The sequence below is a fragment of the Acartia tonsa genome, chromosome 1 (assembly GCF_053477335.1).
Source record: "Acartia tonsa isolate MP-2025a chromosome 1, ASM5347733v1, whole genome shotgun sequence".
In the NCBI taxonomy this organism is placed as follows: domain Eukaryota; kingdom Metazoa; phylum Arthropoda; class Copepoda; order Calanoida; family Acartiidae; genus Acartia; species Acartia tonsa.
This window is the reverse complement of record NC_137260.1, coordinates 24,978,150-25,000,113: the sequence shown is the minus strand read 5'-3', so window position 1 is coordinate 25,000,113 and position 21,964 is coordinate 24,978,150. Positions and strand designations below refer to the sequence as shown.

The window sequence follows — 21,964 nt, the reverse complement described above, 5'->3', positions numbered from 1 at the left end:
ATCAGCCTTGTTCAATTAATGCAATAAAAATTAGAACTTGAATCTAATGCCTAGTGAATAGCAAGCTACTATATAAATTGATATTTCTATAGTAGGTTTGGTTAGGTAAAGGTTAGGGGAGGGGGGGGGGGAAGTTAAAGTAGAGCAGCTCTATATGATAGACAAATATTTTTGTAACATACCAATTTTTATAGTAAAGCTTTTCATTAACTTGGCCCGTCATTCGTTCGTTATGTTCCGTAATGGATTTATCTTTAATTTAGGAATGCTAGAATTGTCCTATCGACTTAAAAACTTTACACTATAATTTCTAAAATAGTTATCTGTAATTAAGAAAGCATATTATCATATAATTTTTTATGATAATTTTTTAAAGATATTCTTATCACAAACAAAATGCTAATTATTAGGCGAGTGCCTTTAATAATCATTTATCTATTTTCTCATTCTTATATGTATCAAATTTGACCTCATGATAATAAAATTGTCCTTGTTAAAACTCCCTAGCAACATCTTATTTTTATTGGGAAGTACTCAAACACCTTTTTGGAGTTGTCATATTTTGATGGAGTGTCTCGCAGCTAAGCTAATATATAATTCGAAATATACGTCCGTCTGTTTGTCTGTCTGTCCGTCTTTGTGAAGATTCCTATAATCAATGAGCATCTACCATATAATTTTAACTGTCTGTCGGTATGTTCGTAATATAATGGGAGACTTTTAATTTCTAAATGATAAATGTGATTTACTCAGCGTCTATTAAAAAAAGATTAATAATTTTTTTACAGTTTCCTCTGATTGTCAAGCATCTACTTTCCTAAGTTTTTATATTGTCTGTCTGTCTGGCTTTCTGTAATGCTACACGGAGATATGCAGTATATGCTTCTCTACTTATGGATGTTATAATTCTTATCTTCTTTGTTTACTTCTATCTTTTTTATAACAAATTATCCTATATTATTTTTTATAAATTTGAGATCAATATAATTCCGATTTTTTGTTCAAAATTTTCATTAAAACTCTTCTTTTAAAGTGTGGATACTCTATAATTGTCAATGTTCCTTTGACTTATTTATTGAGGTTTGCTGGTGTGGATGTAGTCAAACTTGTAGTTTTTAATCTAAATATTATTTTAACTTTATATTTTTTATCAGTATGGCTACGAAACCCATTAATATCTGCTGGATTAGAACCGGTTCTCCGATATACTTAATACCAGTTTTGTTAGCTTGGCCCTTCGGCAAAACTGGTTTTAATCTTATAATATTTCATTTTAAAATCCATGGAAAGTTGTCTATAATACGACGCGATATATAACTATTAATGGATATCTTAGCATCTGTCTTTGTCTGTATACATATATGTATTCAATTTTATGTTTTACGATGAATTTGAGTTTTTTCCTTAAATTTAAACAATGTTTTGTCTGTCTGTCTGTTGTTTGACCTCTAGATTGATATTTGTCTGTTCTTTACCTTTGTATATTAGTTCATTTTCAGAGCTTTCTTTATTTTAATGTTAAGCTTTTATATAATTAGAGTCTTGACGGCTAGTAAGCAAGACGACAACAGAAATTATAGTAAATAGAATATAATTAAATTAGCAAAGTATTTTGGTTACAATTTTCAATGTCTTTAGCTTGACACGAAATTGTCAGGTCTTGATTTTGACATTTACACAGCCATTAAGGGTTGCTCGGTTTCTTTTATAAATGATGACATCCTTGTTTTTTTAAGATCTTTAAGATATGCACTTAAACTATCACACAATGTCAAAGCTTCTGTTAAAAAATAACATTCTTGTTTTAAATTATTGTAAATCTAAGTCAAAAGATTGTCTTAGGCGAAGCTTTTCTATAATTCGGCTCGGTCCGTCCGTATTATACGGATAACCTTTATCGTTAATTTAGACATATTATAATTGTCCGAACGATTTCAAACTAGCTACATGTTTTGTAATAGTAAGGTACGATTTAGACAGCGTAGCAATTCTATATTTATTTCAGAATGTCCATACGTCCATTTAAAACATGCTGATTTTTAACTTTTTGACAATGAATTTTTATATGATATGATTATCTTATTCTTCTGATTTTTGGAATACTGATTCCTCAGACAACAAAGTACAATGTTTTAAGCCAAGCGTCTCTATAATCAAGTCCTAAACATGTTATCTAACAAGGATGACAACATCCATAAAAGCGAAGCACTGAAACGGTAGGACAAACGGACAACATTAACACTTGTATGGTATCTGAACTGAATAATCAGAATTTAAAAGTATTAGAGTCGAAGCAAAATTGTAAGTAAATTTGTTGAAAAAACTGCTTGAAGCAGGATAATGTTTATGGACATACTTACATTTTTGGACTTGATTATAGAGTTGCTTCGCTTATAATATTGTTCGTTGTTGTCCCAGGAATCAATATACCAAAAATCAGATCAAACGGATAATTAGAACACTTGAAAATTTGTTGTTAAAAAAGTAGAAAAATCAACATTTTTAAAATGGACGTACGGACATTCTGGTAATGATTATAGAGTTGCTACGCTTTCTAAATCGTGCCAAACTACTACAGGAATCATCATGCAAAGTTTGAAATCGATAGGACTATTCTAACATGCCTAAATTAACGAATAAAAGCTATCTATCTCGGACGGACGTACGTACGGACGGACGGACGGACGGACGGACGGACCGACCCTAATTATAGAAAAGCTTCGCTTTTAAAAAGTATTACATTTTTTGTTTCTTCTGCTTATTCAGTTCTGACACCCTACAAGTGTCAATGTTCGTTTGTCCTATTGTTTCAGAGCTTCACTATTATGGATATTGTCATTCTTGTTTAAATTAAACAGAGGAAATAAATATTAATAAGAGAGAGTCCATTGACTTATATGTAAATAAACAAGGATGACAACATCCATAAAAGCGAAGCACTGAAACGGTAGGACAAACGGACATTAACACTTGTATAGTGTCTGAACTGAATAATCAGAATATAAAAGAAACGAAACAGTCGAAGCAAAATTGTAAGTAAATTTGCTTAAAAACTGCTTGATACGGGATAATGTTTCTGGACATACTTACATTTTTAGGACTTGATTATAGAGTTGCTTCGCTTATACTATTGTTCTTTGTTGTCCCATGAATCAATATACAAAAAATCAGATCAAACGGATAACTAGATCACATAAAAATTTGTTTTTAAAAAAGTAGAAAAATCAACATGTTTAAAATGGACGCACGGACATTCTGGTAATGATTATAGAGTTGCTACGCTTTCTAAATCGTACCTAACTACTACAGGAATCATCATGCAAAATTTGAAATCGATAGGACAATTCTAACCTGCCTAAATTAACAAATAAAAGCTATCTATCTCGGACGGACGTACGGACGGACCGACCCTAATTATAGAAAAGCTTCGCTTTTAAAAACAAAGATGACAGCAATTTATGAAGATGACACAAATTTTCACAATTTTAATTAATACAGATTATATAAAAGAGGAGTTTACAAATGATTGCCATATTTTCCATGTTCTTTATTGTTACAGGAATGATCATGCAAAGTTTGATTTAGAATCTATATCTAACATGCCTAAATAAGAGGTATTCGCAACGAATTATATACGGACAAATGAGCGTACAAAAACACTGAAGAAAAGCTTCGCTTTCAAAAATACCTAAACACCGTCCCCTCAGTATATGCTTTATTATTTGAAAAACAATATTGACAAAATTAGTTGTGTTTGCACAAGATTTTGTCTTAAGCTTATATGTATAAGATAACAAGGATGACAACATCCATAAAAGCGTAGCTCTGAAACGTTAGGATCAACGAACATTGACACTTGTTAAGTGTCAACACTGAATAAGCAGAATAGAAATGTAAAAATCAAAACAAAATTCTTAGTAAATTTGTTGCAAAACTGCTTAAATGCAGGATACTGTTTAAGGACATACTTACATTTTTTGGACTTGATTATATAGATGATTCGCTTATAATATTGTACATTTTTGTAATAGGAATCAGTATTTCAAAAATCATATAAATAGGAAAATAGGATAACAAACGAACATTAACACTTGTTAGAACTGAATAAGCAGAATAAGAATAAGACGAAACAAAATTGTAAGTAAATTTGTTGATACCCTAGTATGTTCAAAGGTGACGTGGAGAGGACTTGTACCCGAAGCGTCACCACGCCCCTAGAGTTAATAGTCAAAAATACACAAAACGAACAACTAACATTAATTAGAGATGGAAGGTACAATGAACACTTGTACCCAAAGTTTTTTAGCCACGTTATCTTTTTTGTTGGCTCAAAAACTTTGGATACTTTGAATTTTGATTGGTTATTTTCCAACTAGTGGTGTCCAAATATTTTTAACCAATTATTCTAATCATCAGAAGGGGCTTTTTTGCTTATCAACACTGGGGAGTGGGGATGTATAACAATTGACCGTTCGTTGTCTTATCCCTTATGATCCCTGAATATTAATCCAAACTATTTTCAGACATCTTGCAAGAAATGGGACAGTTTCAATTTCTGACGGATACAATTAAATTAGAGCATGTGTCATTTCTTAATTATTATTAGTAGCGAAGCTACTCTATAACTCACATTGTCTGTCCGTCAGTCAGTCCGTAACGTCATGGGGGAAATGTCATTTTCTTGGCCGCTATTAAAGATTGAAAGCTGTATTTTTTGTGAAGATTCCTATGACATATGCACATATAATCCATACATTGTTTTGTCCGTCTGTCTGTCGGTTTTTTCCATTCCATGATTTTTGTGCTTCGGTACTTATGGATGTTGTTATCTTCGTAATTTAATACAAACAGGGCATAATTCGTTTTTTGAATAAAAAGAGGCAAAAAATTTCAAGCTATCTAAGACAAAACAAGGATGACATCATCCACAAAAGCAAAGCAAAAGTCTAAACAAATTATATGTAAATTTGACGCATAAATTCCTTAGATAAAAAAATGCAATCACTAATAGCCTTTACATCTCCTTGGGAGGACTTTTTATATAACTGTTTGTATAGAGCTCCTTAGCCTAAAATAAATTGAAATTTCGTATGTTGATCTTTGTAGGTATTTTTTAAGCTGAAATGTTGTATTGTCAATATATCGAGAGGCTACAGCCGAAATCTTTAGTATGATGACTTTTGCATAAAGTACATGTGATAGAATTACCAAATTTTATAATAATCTCTTAAAAATCAGATAAATACAAACACAATTTTACTGATTTCTTCATTATGTAATTTTTTTGCTGTAATTTCGAACTTTAAAACCTTTAAGTAAATAGAACTAGTAATTATTTTGTAAAAGTGGGCGTCAATATTTGATATAAAGATATTATATGACCTGTGTATTATATTCAATCAAATTATTTAGAGGAGGATTAAATTATCCAGTTTTTACCAGGTTTTTTATAATCTGCAAGTAAGGCGCCTGACATTGTATGTGGCAGGATATGGGGGGTAGCAACTGGAAGTATAGGTATGAGTTTGCCTATTTCTTTAAAATTACCTTGTTAAACTGTAAACATCATGTTCACATCCATTATTTAGAATACATTTAATAAAAAGGGTCATCGCCGATATATTTTAAAAATGCTGTTATTTTTGCTGCAGGAATAAGGTAAAACCAACAATCGAAAAAATCGAAAATAGTATTTGGGTGGCAGATAAAAAAAGGTCGTTAATTCTACTACATGTTAGCCCCAACAACCGCTGAGAATCAGGTATAGGTTTCGCGATTTTTAAAAATTATTTTCGTTATTAGTATTACAGCACATTAGTTTGACAGAGAAGATCGTTAATTTTTAACCCTAAAACACTAAAATCATCTTCTTTAACCTAACCTTCAGTAAAACTAAAAAAAAAATCTTTAATGCAATGACTGAATAGAAGAAAAATTTATATATTGGTTAAAGGGTACAAAAATATTTTGGTAATACCTAAGTACAATTATAGAAAAAATCCACAAAAAAATCATAAAAAGTAGACATAACTAGCAGGGATATAAGGAGAGATAAAAGAGGAAAAAAATACCTTTTTTTATTCCTGAAAGTTACTAATACACTGATTTTTTTATAAATTGGGAATTAGTTTAAAATATTTTGCCGTTACCTATCCCTGAATCCTTGCATGTATGGAGGGGTGGGACACAATGCTGGTAATTCCACAGGGACCAATATATTATATCTAGGAGGATTTTAGAATCAAAGGGGACCTTGGTTAACTACCATACTCATTATTTGTGTACTTTGGATAAAATAAAAAGAATCTTATTTTTGTATCAGTACCTTCTCTATAATCAGGGCCAGTTCGTCCGTAAGTCCGTTTGCATGATCATACCGATGTAACATTTTGTATATTAGCAGAATTTAAAAAAAAGGGTAAATAAAAAGCAAAAAATTTTGCTAATTTTATTTTTTTGCTTACTTAAAAATGAAGTTTAACAGATTTGAATTTAGCGACATTAAACTCTGTTAAAAAAATCCTATTATGTAAAGTTATTCCCCTTTTTTGTCTGTGTGTTAAGATCTCTATATGACTATTCCGATTGATTTCTTCATTTCAGGAAAGGACTCGTGGCTAAGCCGCTATTTGCTCAAAAAAAAATTTACTATTGTTATAAATACTAGATATGTTAATTAAATATCATGTATAAAACTGACCCCAAATCAACTAAACTGTTATTCTATTAGGATCCCGTGGGCACTACTCAAGTATTTTATTACACAGATTAGAAACAAATGGGCAAGGAACATGTATGAATAAAAATAATTTCGAAAACAGGGCATAAGTCATTGGTTTTTAACATAAATGTCCGTGATTGTCATATCCTGCATTAGCTAAACTGATAGTTTCCTTGACTTATGACCAATATTTAGCCAACGAATGAGAGATAGTGCTTATGAAACTATGAAGAAAAGCGTAAATTGCCTACTTAAAATTTCTTTTTATACAACCAATTATTGGTCTATCTTATATTCTATACTATACACTTTTATTTGCCAGTCAAATAATTTTTTTGAGGAAAATTAATAATAATTATCTACAATTGTTCAATCGCTGCATCTCTAAGTTTACAGAATATTTAATCTCGTGGAAAAAGATAAACTTTTTTTTCTCCCCCTCTTTTTAGGGTACTCAAGTTTAAATTATAAACAAAAACATTCTTTTTAATGTGTATGGTGCATTTATCTGCTATTGATCTTTTCCTGTAAATATTACAGAATATTTATCCCTTTCCATTGAGATGACCTAGACTTTCCAATTTTCAAGGGTTGAAATCATCACAACTAATTTTTCACAGGAAAAAGTAATAAAAAGGGGGAGTGGAGAAATTTTAGGGCAACTTGAGGGGGGGAATGGGGGGGTCTTATGTTTCCCATTAAAATTGAGTTATAAGGAGTGGGTGATATAAGGGGAGGAGATGATTATTAATAATTAGGTTTTAGGGTTGATTATACTATGGGGGGCGTTATCTCTTGTTTAGGTGTAAATTAATATTTTACTTAGTTTCAATAATTTATTCAAAGTGATAGGATTAATAAAAACTAAGTTTTATTTTGGTTAAATTTTCTTGTTATTTTTGTTCTTTGTTTTACATTAAAGTTTTTGTTAAAAATTGTGCACATGGAGGAAAGAAGACAATGGACTCCCGTAACCCGCCGCCAACGTCCTGCACATGCCCAACCGCCGTCGTCGCCGGGAGGGTCATCTATCCAGCGGTTGCGCCTACTGATGACCCGCGACGTGCCGCGTAACCTAGGGACATGCCTCGAGGAGGTGACCTACATGGATATTATGCTGTGGACGGCAATGATGATTATATTTGTTTGCTTCTTTGTGTGGATGGGCATCAAGTTGGGTATTCACGCGCCCAGCTATCCAGCGGCAGCGGCCCTTAGGTCAGGGATAAAGATAAAGTGATTTCAGAGCATTCTCAATTTTTATAAGTTTTCAAAGTTGCAAATACATTATTTTGTATATAATCATTTTAATTTTTAAAATTAGATTTTCATTATTTTTTAAAGCATAGCAACCTTCACATTATTTGATAAATCTGTATGATGATTTCAGTAATTCATCAAAAGTAGATCAAAATGAACTAAAGGTTGTCTGTTTGATTCCATTCCATTAGTGTCTTTGGTAGGATGTGTCTTCAGATTTTATTTATCATGTTAAGGTCTACAAAATTTTAGAAAATAAAATAATGTCACTATTCTAAGAATAAAATGAGTTACCTAAATATTATGAAGGTTAATCGGTTTGATTTGAACCGTTTTTACTCTTTATAAACATAAATCACAATTCCCCCAAAAAACGTTTTGTGATAAAATATAAATATTAATTGGGCTAAGGTTTAATTATTTGAAGAAAATAACTCTTTCAAAATATCCATAAGTCTTTATCACTTGCTTAGATATAAGAGAAACGCGTTTTCAATAGAAGAAACACTCGAGGAAGACATATCAACTTTAGTGGCTACTAATGAAGCAATTGAGGGTGTTGAGAATGCGGTACAGGTTGTTAACCTGTCTGATGGAGTTACTGCTAATATTGAAGAGGTAATTCATTTATTTTCAAGGATTTTTGGTTTGATCTGCTTAATGCTTATACATTATAATGATATTTTAGGTAAGGTACTTAGGGAGGACTGACTGCAACAAAAACAAATTTAGATTTTTGAAAATTCAACCTGGAACTATTTTCCTCTGTTCAATTTTAGGCATATTTTAGATTTGTAGCCCTTTGAAAATTTTGTTCTCTGCCTATTTGTCCTCTCGCTAGAAACAGCGGACTTCGGTGCTCGCCGCCACACAATCAATGCGTTTTGGGATCATGTTTTGTTAAGCGATGTACAGCGGCGAGAGCGGCCAAAAAAAGTTAGATTTGGAAAATAATATTTATTTTTGTTGCGGACAGTCCTTTTAAAAGCTTAATTAATATATTTTGTAGCAAGATTTACCAATTTGGGGTATAATGTTAATAATACTTTTATAGTACATTTTTAGTAGCGAAGCTACTCTATAATTCGAAATGTCCGTCCGTCCGTCCGTCCGTCCGTCTGTCCGTCCGTCCGTCCGTGTAAGACAGAATAGGGGAAACGTGATTTTCTCGGCCCCTATTAAAGATAGACAGCTGAAATTTTTTGACAACATTCCCATTATTAGGGAGCACAATTAACTATAAAACATCAAGGGCGGTCGGACCACTTTTTAGCAGGTTTTAGGCTATTTTTGTATTTTTCACATTTATCTCCATATCTTCAGTGTTTATGGTCCGATTTTCAAAATTTTTTCAGTTATTGATATCAAAATTAAATTTCCTGTCGTTTACAGAAAACAACCATGACGGCCACACTGCCATTTTGCAGGTTTTAGGCTATTTTTGTATTTTTCACATTTTCACCATATCTTCAGTGTTTATGGTCCAATTTTCAAAATTTTTTCAGTTATAGACATAAGAATTAAATTTCCCGTCGTTTAAAGAAAACAACCATGACGGCCAGACTGCCTTTTTGCAGGTTTTAGGCTATTTTTGTATTTTTCACAATATTCTCCATATCTTCAGTGTTTATGGTCCGATTTTCAAAATTTTTTCAGTTATAGATATCAAAATTAAATTTCACGTTGTTTAAAGAAAACAACCATGGAGGTCGGACTGCCTTTTATCAGGGTTTTGACTATTTTTATATGTTTTACATATTTCCCCATATATTTGGCGTTTTTGGTCCCATTTTCAAACTTTTTTGGGATATTAGTATCAAAATAATTTTTCCCATTGTTATGAGAATCTTTTATGTAATCTACTTTGACTGTCGTCATCATTAAAAATAAAACAAGGTTTCGTGTTTATTTTCTCCAATAAATCTATTCTTGATTTTAATAAATACACTTTAAATCTACTTTTACGTATTTCCATCCACGATTTTTTGTGCTTCGCTACTTATGGATGTTGTCATCCTTGTTGTTATTAATTTTATTACTTATTTTGATCGCTGTTAGAATTAAAGGAACATTGACTTATTTTATTATTTATGCTTTGAACATTTCAGCTTTATAGAGTAAAATGTAATCCCAAGAGGACTCAAACTATATTAGTTCCTTTAAACGGCTAGTGGTATCACCCCCCCCCCCCCCAAACTACCCTCAGGTTTAAAGTGATGGGTTATGAATAATATTATTTTTCGCATAGTATTATATGCTTTCCGCAGTAAAATGTGAAATTATGAGATTAATTTCTGGTTGTTGGCCCTAAAACTAGCTTTATTTTTATAATCTTTATTTGATTTTGCGTTAAAAATTCTCTGTAATCAACACATGATTTTTCAGAAATGGTTTTACTTTAATTAAAAGTTAAAATTTTTGCTTATGACATAATTTTTTCTCCCTCCAATGACATTTTTTGTAACTGCTTTCTCGCCATTAGACATTAAAAACGATGGTCTTTAAAGATAATTGTCCGTCTCTGTGACACATTTTGAAATTTCTTAGCTGATTTTCAAAATTTTGTTGTTAAAAGAATAAGAAAATTTTGTCTTTATGTGAAATTCAATGGAACAAATATTAAAATTTTTAGAAGGGGTTGATTTGTTTTACACACTTACCATAAGAGAGAACTTGTTAGAAAACCTTATAAAACATTTACATTTAACTTTTAACATTTCACAACTAAAAATGAAAAACTAAATTTGAACACTTTTGAAATGAATAGAATCAAATTAGAGCTTGCTGAATAGAAAATTTAATTTACCTTATACAATTTTTAAATGTGCATATTTTTATGTACATATTAATCTTGCGTTTGTTCATTTTCTAACATTCATCAAGCATATTTTGATTAATATAAATAACTTCTACATATGTATAACTGAATTTTAGTAGCGATGCTAAACTACAATTCTAAATATCACTCAGCAGTATGACTGTCTGAAATCTATTGGGAGAAGCACGATGTACTCAGCTACTATTTAATGAAGCCGGCTGAATTAATGTATGATCATTGGATCAATTATCTATCCATTTGCCTTTTTCTCTGAAATTAAGCTTCTCCATCTGAAAAAAATCTAGCTATAGGAAATATTTATTTATCTCATCTTATTACAGAAAGCTTTCCGCGAATAGTAAAATGAAAAATTATTTGATTAACAAAACTGTCTTTTATTTTATAATTGTTATTTTATTTTCGTAGAAAATTGTCTATAATATGATACGATACGTGATATATTCAGTATCGCTCAGATCCTGTTCTTATCCTTATTAATTGGTTTCGAACTCATTTTGTACGTCTGTCTGTCGCTTATAATGCTAGGAGGAAATGACTCTTAGTCAGATCCTTTTGGAAATTATAAAAAAACAAATATAAATTCAAAAAAGAAATTATTTACAGGTTGAAGAAATAACAAATCCCACTGAGACAATCATAAATGAAACAACCAACCCACCCCTTTATCCTGCCTTTGAAAACCAAGCTGCTACCAATGACGTCATGATTGATCCCATTGACGTGACTAATGCGCCAATTGACGTCATAACAGATGCTCCTGTGGACAATACTGATTCTCCTATTGTTGTTGTTGTTGCAGAAATTCCTTCAATAGTTGGAAATAATTCGTTACAGGTAAATTTTTTGTTTCGGACAGGGACTTATATTAAGTTTTAATAATATAATGTTAGTGTATATTTACTTTTACCAAAATCCTCAATCTTGATTTTCATATTATTAATACTTTTAGCTTTGTATAGACTTAAAAATAACATTTTATAAACTTTTATAATTGAAGAGTAATTGTAATCCAATATTAAATGATTGAAATTGGAATAATTTGAGGGCAATAAATATCACGTTTTCAGATAACCGTAAAATGCCGGTGGAAAATTCTTTTAATTTAAGTTAATATGATTAATAAGTATTATTTCGATAGAAAGAATTAAGCATAAAAATGAACTTATAGGCATTTAAACAAAATAGTAGTTTTTTTTACTAGCGGCTAGTTATTTTTTTAGGGTCATTATATTCTAAAGGTTATTTCTCTCACCCAAAATAGTTATAAACCTTCCAAGGACCTACGAGTAGCTAAATTGTTAAGGAGAACCTTATCGGTTCAGTGGTGAGTGAGATTCTTCGGTGCAAATAGTCATATGGACTTCCTGTTACTTTTATATAATGATTAATTACTTTCAGAAGACTACAACCGAAGGAATCCCCACCGACCACCATCAAATCCTACACATCCTAAAAGAAGAAGCCCATGAGAACGCGCCACATTTCGAGATTATCAACATGGAAACCAACAAGGATCTTGGAGCTACCATTGAGCCTGTAAGTGTTCAGACAACCAATCTAGAAGCCGTAACAATTACAACAGAATCAATGACGACTGAAAATTTTACATTAACAACCGATGAAACAACTACAATGACAACTTCTACTACTACATCAACTACAACTACAACTTCTACAACAACAACAACTACTACAACAACAACTGAAGCAACCACAACTCCGCAGCCGTTTTGTGAAACAGAATATTGTCGCTATATATCTAGCCTAGCCAAGGAGCCGCAAAAAGAGAATAGGGAATGCCTTGACCTTTCTAAAGTCAAGTGTACGACATTTGATAAGAAATTGAAGCAGGTAATAAAAAATACATTTTAAAAATAAATTCTATATTAAAAAAAAATAAAAAGCGGCCTGTGACACTTCTTAGTGCAAACATACAGACATACTGCCTCTTTTGATTTCAACATTTCTCAATATATAGAAAATATAATGTGAAAGTTAAAAATAAGTACATAATATGGGACAAATGAAAATGTTGAGAACTGAAAAAAGAGATCGGGGGGATTTTTTCCTTAAAAAACAATCAAACATAAAACTATTTCCTACTGCCCCCCTCCTCCTTTTTATGTTTAAAAAGGGGGATAGTGAAACTCAAGTAGGCACTTTGGGGGAAACTGCCGATTATTTTTTAACATCAGCAAATTGTATCCCTATTGAATTAAAAATATATACATTTAATATATCCCTATCTGGAATATGTACCTTGTTTTCAATAAAAAATAATAATTTTCCACTATTTTTCTTAGGAAATGTTATTTGAAGAAATAGAGCACAAGCTGAATGTAACAGCGAGAAAAGAGAATAAAACTGATTTCGAACAAAATGTTTTACGGTAAATTTTAGGCTTCTTAGTTTGTATTGGAAAAAATATTTTTCAAAAAAGCCTTAAATTCCTTTATTTTTTTTATGGAAATTCATTGAGGGTCAGGTACGATGTTTCTTGCTGGAAACACGAAGGGAAACTACAGGTTACCTCTAATTTTAGAGCGTAACACGAAGCGCAACTTATTGTCGTTGGGGATGTGATTGGTTCGAACTCTGGCACAACTTAAGACGTTAAAAGTTGTACCTTATGCTGCTATGTCAGATGCGTGACAATAATTGTAATGATATTTAAATTTCTTTCCAAAAGCAGGCGCAACTTAGTACACTGCTCCGTCAGTAGACAAAGGTCGTATAATCAAAGGCTCATTTATTTTAGGTTTTACAGTGCCTGTCAAAGTTGGAAAGGATCCTACCAGGATGTTGCCAAGATCATGTTGGATCTCAAATATCCAAAGGATGTAAGACAGCAAGATTTTGTTCAGTTGGTAAGGATTTTTGGATACGTAGCATTTTTATAAGTATATGCTTCCCCCACTGTCTCTCCTTCTAACATAAAAGTTGTATACTGCTATTAGATTGTCCTTATATAAGTGTACAATGTACATATATATTAGATTACCTCTCTTTTGTTTTTTAGTTGTCAAATTTTACATTCTTTAGGTGGAGACCGAATAAATTTACTATTTTGTACACTTCTCAGACACTTCAACATTTTTATAATTTTACTCTTTTCTCATTTTTGTATTCTCCAAATGTTCTAGTAGGGAGGGGATAACTAAAATTAACTCATCTACCCTCTTTTCCACTCTATTTATTAACATTTCGCTAACCCATTAATAATTAGTCATAGGTTTCATCATAAACGGACAACCGTTTATTTCATAATAATGAGTGTAGGGATAGAAATCATAATGGTCAGTTTATAGGTCTTGTCGGTATATGTAATGATTTCAATGAGAAAAACAATTAGGTTTTAATATGCAATGATTTGCTGATCATATTTGTTAGATAGAGTAGCGAATCTAATTATTCATAGAACATAACTTTACAGTAAAAATATGTTGTTGTTATGCGATGTTAGCATTTAAATTCAAATGAAACTAATAATTTTGATGCAAAATCAAAATAAGATAGACAATTTTATAATATGAACTTGTTTACGTCTTTAATCCAAATTATTAGGAACGTGAGGTCATGTGTATAATTCCAAAGCAAAATAATGTTTCATGGATAAAGTAATAAAGAAATTTAATTGCTAAACTATTTATAAACATTATATGGAACCTTGTCCTTACTGATTTCCCGTCTACTAAAAGTATTTGGGTAGTATTTGTTTATTACTTTTGGTAAGACTAGCGGATGGGCCCCTAGTATCTAGGGGCTCTATATTTGAAAGGATATGGAAGGGCTGAAAAATAGCCTAAAACCATACCCAATTCAGACTTATTTGTAAAAAATAAAATCGCCTAAAACTATCTTAGGAACTATATGAAGCTTCACTGTAAAGGAGAAACAATTCGGTTTAGTGTCTAGCGAGATCCTTCGCTACAGACAAAAAAGCTTACTACTTTATATAATAGGATTATTTTGTGAACTGGGCTACCCTGCAGGATAAGGGCAAAGCAGGTTTAGGCCCAGCTGGGTTAGGGATGCCCGCAGTGGTTAGACATATGAGAAAAAAAAACCAACCCCTATTATCAATTTATATAAAAACTAAGGAGAGGGGGAATGGTTATCAGTGCTCATTCGGTCACTTGTAAGCTATTGCGGATATTTCAAAACTTTTACTTATTCCTTTATTCTTTTAAATTTCAAATATGTAGGTATTTAACTTGCCAGAAAAGAATATATATATAGCATATTTTTAATATGAATATGACGTTAGCATTTAATAATAGACGTGTTTGATTTACTTTACTAAGACTATCTAACTTACTTCAATGAAATTTGTATCAGTTTTGTTTTAATAATAATGGGCCAAATCCTTGGAGATCCTATAGGCTGGTATTTAAGTCGTACAAATTCCTTTATATCTATGTAATAAGGCTAAGGAACCCCCTACTCTAGGATAGCCTAAAAAAAATCATGTCTTTTAAAAAGCGAAGCTTTTCTATAATTAGGGTCGGTCCGTCCGTACGTCCGTAACGGATAGCTTTTCCCGTTAATTTAGGCATGTTAAAATTGTCCTATCGATTTCAAATTTTGCATGGTGATTCCTTTAGTAGTTAGGTACGATTTAGGAAGCGTAGCAACTCTACAATCATTACCAAAATGTCCCTACGTCCATTTTAAACATGTTGATTTTTTTACTTTTTTAACAACAAATTTTTATGTGATGTAATCATCGGATTGATCTGTTTTTTGGAATATTGATTTCTGGGACAACAAAGTATATTGTAATAAGCGAAGCAACTCTATTATCAAGTCCTAAAAATGTAAGTATGTCCATAAAAATTTTCCTGTATCAAGCAGTTTTTCAACAAATTTACTTCCAATTTTGCTTTTATTATGATATTTATTTATAAATTTATATTTGATAATTAAGTTCTAACACTATACAAGTGTTAATGTCCGTTTGTCCTACCGTTTTAGTGCTTCGCTTTTATGGATGTTGTCATCCTTGTTTAAATTAACATAAGTAAGTATTAGCTGTAAATCGGCGTACAGTTAAAGCACAACTAAGATATCTTCAAGCTTGGGATCAATATTAAATATTAACTATCTTAAAAGTTCAACTTTTCTGTAATTAGGATCGGTCCGTCCATACGTCCAGAACTCTTTTCGGTAATTTAGAAATGTTAGAATTGTTCTAACGATTTCAAAAGTTGTAGGATGATTCCTATAACAGTTGGGTACGATTTAGGAAGCATAGCAACTCTATAATCGTTATCAGAGAGTCCGTATAAAAACATGCTGATTTTTAACTCTTTTGATGTAATTATTAGAATATACATGTTAGAACTATCCTATTTATTTCAAACTTTGCGTGACGATTACTATGACATTTAAGTACAATTTAGAAAGCTCTATAATCGTTACTAGAAAGTCCGTTCATTCATTTAAAACATGTTTACAATTTTTTTTTTGTTGTATAGCATTCATCTGGTTTTTAGAATAATATTTCCTAGAACAACAAGGTAAAGTATTATAAGCGAGGCAACTCCTAAAAATGTAAGTATGTCCTTAAACAGTATCATGTATCTAAGAAGTTTGCGACAAATTTACTTACAATTTTGTTTAGACTTATGCATTAACATTCTGCTCTACAAGTGTTAATGTTCGTTCGTCCTACCGTTTCAGAGTTTCGCTTTTATGGATGTTGTCAATGTCATCCTTGATATTCCAATGAGTATCGAACTTAACAAGGATAAAACCTGAATTATTTTAATAAGTCTTAGGATACAAATAAAGAAGAAATATTATGCTATTTATCCTCATTATTTTAGAATTAAATGAACTAATAGCTATAAGTAGTATAATCTCTTCTTTATCAGTTTTTTTTTATCCATTTGACATGTGGATAAACTAAGGTGCTTTCCCTTAAAGTTTTTTTTTGTATTAAATAAAAAAGGGGGAGGGGTAGGAGAAACTTTTTTTGCCTAACCCCTCCGGCTGAACACGAATCCCCCCCCCCTAATTTCAATTTAATTCAAAATAAGAGGTAGGTTAGGCACATTTAGATGAACCGCCTAAATTTTTGCTTCTACTAAAAACAAAATTAATTCAAAAAAATCACGAAAACGTGATTTTTAACAATATTTGGGGAGGACGGGGGGGCTTGAACACTTATTAGTAATGACTACCTTTTTATCTGTCCCGAAATAACATTTTAGAATTGTACCGCTGTTGGTTATACCTTTTTCTGCCGTTAGGTACATTTCCCAGACAGAACTATGAATCTGGCAGAGAACGCAATTAGGTTAGGTTATAGCAAAGCATAGGCAGGCAAGGGGGCCGAGCGCCGCGGCCAGAGTCATAGTTCTGTCGGGGGGCGGTAACAAAACTCTCAATATTGAGAAAAAAAATCCTTAGAGGATAATACCGATTATCCTATTCATTTGATTTTTGGAATAATGATTCTTAGGACAACAAGGTAAGGGGAGTGAATACAAAACGGCGAAAAACATAACGGCGAATGTTACAAAACGGCGGAATTACAAATAGGCGAATGTTACAAAACGGCGAAATTACAAAACAGCGAATGTTATAAAGCGGCGAAATTACAAAACAGCAAACGTTACAAAACGGCGAAAAAATCTACTATAAAACAAAATAAAAAAAATTCCAAATTTTGAAAGGAAATCTTCCAATCTTTAAAATTTTATATAAAAAGAATAACGAACCACCCTATCTACTCAGTGATCTGTGGGTTTATGAATGAGGAGGATGCCCTGGCTCGCTCCAAGTTTCAAGAAGTCGTTTGAGGTCTTGTCACCAATTCTAACCCAATGAGGAAGGGCAGGAGGACAGAGAGGCTGGATATGTTGAAGTTGTCCCTTAAGAGTTATAAGAGCCAACATGAAAGAGTTCCTATTTGGAAACCTTTGTTAAATTATAAATTATAGAAATATCTACATAGTTATATTTTTGTAACATTCGCTGTTTTGTAATTTCGCCGTTTTTTAACATTCGCCTTTTTGTAATTTCGCCGTTTTGTATCCACTCCAGGTAAGGTATTATGAGCGAGGCAACTCTATTATCAAATCCTAAAAATGAATTTGTTTTTTTTTACTGTGTCCTACGCAATTTGCAACAAATACATGTACAATTTCGATTAGACTTAGAAATTATATTCTGCTTATTAAGTTCTGACACTCTACAAGAGTTATTTTCGTTTGTCCTTCCTTCTGATTGTTCCTTGTTAAGGCACAAATGTAATGTTTATTCGTATAATCTATAAAAATAAAACATTTTAACTCTTGAAAAAAATAACAAGAACGCTAACGGCCATACAATGAACAAATTTTTTTAATAATGTAATGTTATAAGCAAAGCATCTCAATAATCAAGTCCTAAAAATGTAAGTATGTCCTTAAACATTATCCTGTATTTAAGCAGTGACATTGTCGTTTGTCTTACTGTTTCAGAGCTTCGCTTTTATGGATGTTGTCATCCTTGTTTATCTAAAAATATCTATGGATAAATATAAGCCTATGATTTTATTTTTTTCTTATAACAATTTTTTATCGATATTGTTGCCTTTCGCGTTAATTGAGCCTAATTAATTGCCTTGCCTTTAATTAATTATATTGCCAAAATATTCCAATACTATTTTTGATTTCTACTTTTTTAGATGAAACGAGTATTACACCAATTCCCCAACTTGAATCCATTCGGTAAACTGAAACAAGAATTTTACAAAAGAAGATCACAAAATTATCTAGCTCCCTTCAAATCTTCAATCAGCCCAATCTTACCCAACGAAGATCGTGTTGAATTTATAGCATCAATCCTGCTTAAAGTGTTTAATAAAATGCAAGAAATCAGAGATATTGCTGTACCGGCTACTAATGGTTCACCAGCAAATCCTCCAAGTGGCAACGAAGGGCTTGAGCTTCCAAATACTGTTCCTGATAGAGGAGATCAGCTAGTGACTGGATGCCGCTGCTTTTGTAACAAACAGCTGACTGATATTTGTCAGGCATACCAACCTACAACTCCTGCTATTCTCCAGTCTGAACCAAGGGGTAAAAGTATATCAAATCATCCAAGCTCAACTCCAGTTAATATTGCTAATGAAGCAACAACTACTACCAGAACAACTGAAACAACTCTTGAAATATTCAATACAACTGCAGCTCTAGTGTCTAATAATGCTTCTACTGAGGATATGACTACTGAGAATTCTACTCCATCTAACAATACAACTGAATCAACAACTATTTTAAATGATTCCACGGTAGGAACAACGTTCACTGAAACAATATTTGAAATAACTGGCAACAACAATGCCACTCATTTTCTTGAGGTCAATGATGCTATAACACCCAATGATGATAATAATATTACAGTTATTTATGCTTCTGAGACTTATCAAACTTTCCAAGCCTATGCCGGGCAAAACAGAAATGCCAGATCAATTATAGACACAATCCCCCAATTATCCGAACAACAGGCTAAACTTAAAGTTGAACTAGAAAATCTTCGAACAGTTGCAAAGAAAATAATTGCTATGGAGACAAATATTGCTAACTTTGCTGCAGAGGCTGATATCCATTCTAATGGTGAAGATGGCGTCGGCCCGTGGCTACAAAAGCTGGCCTGGTTTTCTGCTGGAACTGACAGCTTCCTGAGGAGCTCCAAGTATTCAGATAAAATCCAGGAACTACTTGAAAGTGCCTCAAATGAGGAAAGAGTATATTTCTTGACCTGGAAGCTAATTGAACATCTACAGACCAGTATTCCTGGCGTGTACAACCCTCACACCTCAAACTCAACTTTGTGCTTGGCAAATATTTTCAAGTATTTCCCGCAATATTTTTATCCTGAAATACCCAAGAATATTTCAAACCAAGCTATTGATGCACTTAAACAAAAAGAAGATTCAGCTGTTGTTATAACAAAACTGGAAACTTTAAAAGAAAAACTATTTGACCCAATAATGAATGTTACTAGAAATACAACTGCAAACTTTATTCAATCTTTGTTAGCTGTCAATAAAAAGATTCCTAGTCAAGACTATGAATTCTTGCGAGATGAGTGGGCTAAAGCTGAAGAAACAGAAAATAGGTATGAAAGTAAAACCTATTTGTTTTATAAAACATTACAAATGTATAGTGACTATATGATAGAATTTATTCCAGACAATTTTTATTTAAGAATGAATGAAAATAATCCTGTTGTTGTAAACACTGAATTGTATAATATGACGCAGGCTTGGGTTTTACCAAGCAATAGGATTTATAACGTAGAAAAATTTGGTTATTTAAATTTATTTGAAATGTTCTCAATAGAGGAAGCCTCAAAAATGTGTTCTTCTTTGAATTGGAATATTTTTTTTAACTTCACATGTATAGTTGACGCATGAACATTTTTTTGAGAAAGGGATAGTTCCATTAAGAATATTTAAACACGTCAACCTACATAGAGACTTATAGTTTATGTTCAATCAGGTTGATAAGTTGATGATCACTCCAGCAAATGCTTTCTTTCTCTAATTTATTTTATACCTTAAAAATGTCAAGATTCAAAGCCACCAAATGTTGGAAAATACGTAAAAGCAAGTTTTTATTTTGTTATTTTTTTTTAATGAAACCCAAATTACATTATTCACTTTAAACAAGCTTTTTCATAGAACTATTCCTTAACTCTTTTTTATGTGTTGTCAATATTTTTTTTCTAATCTGTGATATAATTAGTAATAATGATAGAAACATTTGTTTGTGCAAAAAATAACATATGATTGATTTATATTGTCATAATAAACTTATCAAATATTTCTTTATATCTTTTGTTTTATTATTTTTTTTATCAAAATTAATCTTTAACTAGACTGGTCCTTCTGTCATCAATACATTTATTACATTATAATACTACACATACTACACAATGCCATCGAAGGTGATTTGACTTTTGTGTCAGAACCTGAATTGGGACATAGTGCATTTCATTACCCTAGGTTAGGTAACTTCATTTCACTTTTCAATAAAATCTAAAATGCAGCCGTTTTTGCAGGAGGTACCATTTTCTGTGAAAATTTTAGAGGAAAATTAAACAGTTTTTAGTTAATTTCTACTTCTATTTTCAACTGAAGAAAAAATCCTTTTGTGTATATACATAATCATTGTTGTTACTTAATCTTATCAAAAAAAAAATTTAAAAACTAACCCATAATAGCCGAGTTTTCATTTTGTTCAATATGGGTAAAATAAAAATATTACCATCTCTAAAGGGTTAAAATCAAAATTTCAAAGCTCCAGAATGTTGTTCATCGAAAATAAATAGCAGTTTATAAGGACTTTTTGCATCCATCTTCTCATTTAACAGGGAAAAAAAACAAAAATAGAATCTATTTTTTCAGTGTTGACATAAAAAAGCATTTGATAAAAAACTTTAAATAATAATATTTTTTAAAAGTGCTAAAAAGTAGTACAGACTATTCAGTCTTTACCTCTGACATTGAAATAGATGTAAAAAAAGTCAATTTAGTAAAGCAGCCAATTAAAATAAATTTTCTTATGGAAATTCTCATCAGAGCATTACTGATAAACCAAGGTCTTATTGGATAACATACTAAATGCTCCTTTAAAAATTTGTATTCTATGAGAAAATCATATTTTCAAACGGACATTTCAAATTAAAGAGTAGATTCAAGTGACTAGCTATTCCCAGAGTGAGAGATACCAATGTTTATTACACTAGTCCTTAAATTTTTACAATCATGTTTCTTATTCGTTGGTTTAACAACTTTGAGGACTTTTTTAATTGGTTAGTTTATTAAGTTGACTGTTCTAACGTTTCAACCACCAATCTTAAGCTCTATTATCAATTTATTGGCCTTTGTCGTATCCCTTTAGATCCATGAGTTGTTCTACCCTTTGACTTTAGGGCGATATTGATCTTGAAAATAGTCTAAAACCACACCAAAATAAAAGTGAAACCAAGTTGGACCAGCGATTTCCGAGAATTTTGGATACAGACAAAAAACCTTAGTACTGTATGTATATTAGAATGACAAGATTAAATGTTTAATGTCTATTATATAGGTAAAATTGTCTTTCTAACTCACGCTCTCTTATGCTCCCTCTCTCTCTCTTTGTTTC

General features: G+C 31.6%; 1 protein-coding gene across 1 annotated transcript; it reads left to right on the top strand.

Moving 5' to 3' along the window:
• The first annotated feature begins 7,499 nt into the window (after positions 1 to 7,499).
• Positions 7,500 to 20,646, top strand: LOC145315729 (uncharacterized). The gene is made up of 7 exons (XM_080155767.1): positions 7,500 to 7,939; positions 8,455 to 8,599; positions 11,424 to 11,654; positions 12,219 to 12,671; positions 13,124 to 13,209; positions 13,579 to 13,687; positions 18,496 to 20,646. Exons 1-7 carry the CDS (start codon positions 7,665 to 7,667, stop codon positions 20,227 to 20,229), a joined length of 3,033 nt encoding a protein of 1,010 aa, XP_080011893.1. The 5' UTR covers positions 7,500 to 7,664; the 3' UTR covers positions 20,230 to 20,646.
• The last annotated feature ends 1,318 nt before the right edge of the window (positions 20,647 to 21,964 follow it).

Excerpts from the sequence above, each read along its gene's own strand:
- LOC145315729 (XM_080155767.1), top strand. The coding sequence starts at position 7,665 with ATGGAGGAAAGAAGACAATGGACTCCCGTAACCCGCCGCCAACGTCCT. Across the intron at positions 8,600-11,423 it reads TTACTGCTAATATTGAAGAG|GTTGAAGAAATAACAAATCC; the intron begins GTAATTCATTTA and ends AATTATTTACAG. Across the intron at positions 12,672-13,123 it reads TTGATAAGAAATTGAAGCAG|GAAATGTTATTTGAAGAAAT; the intron begins GTAATAAAAAAT and ends TATTTTTCTTAG.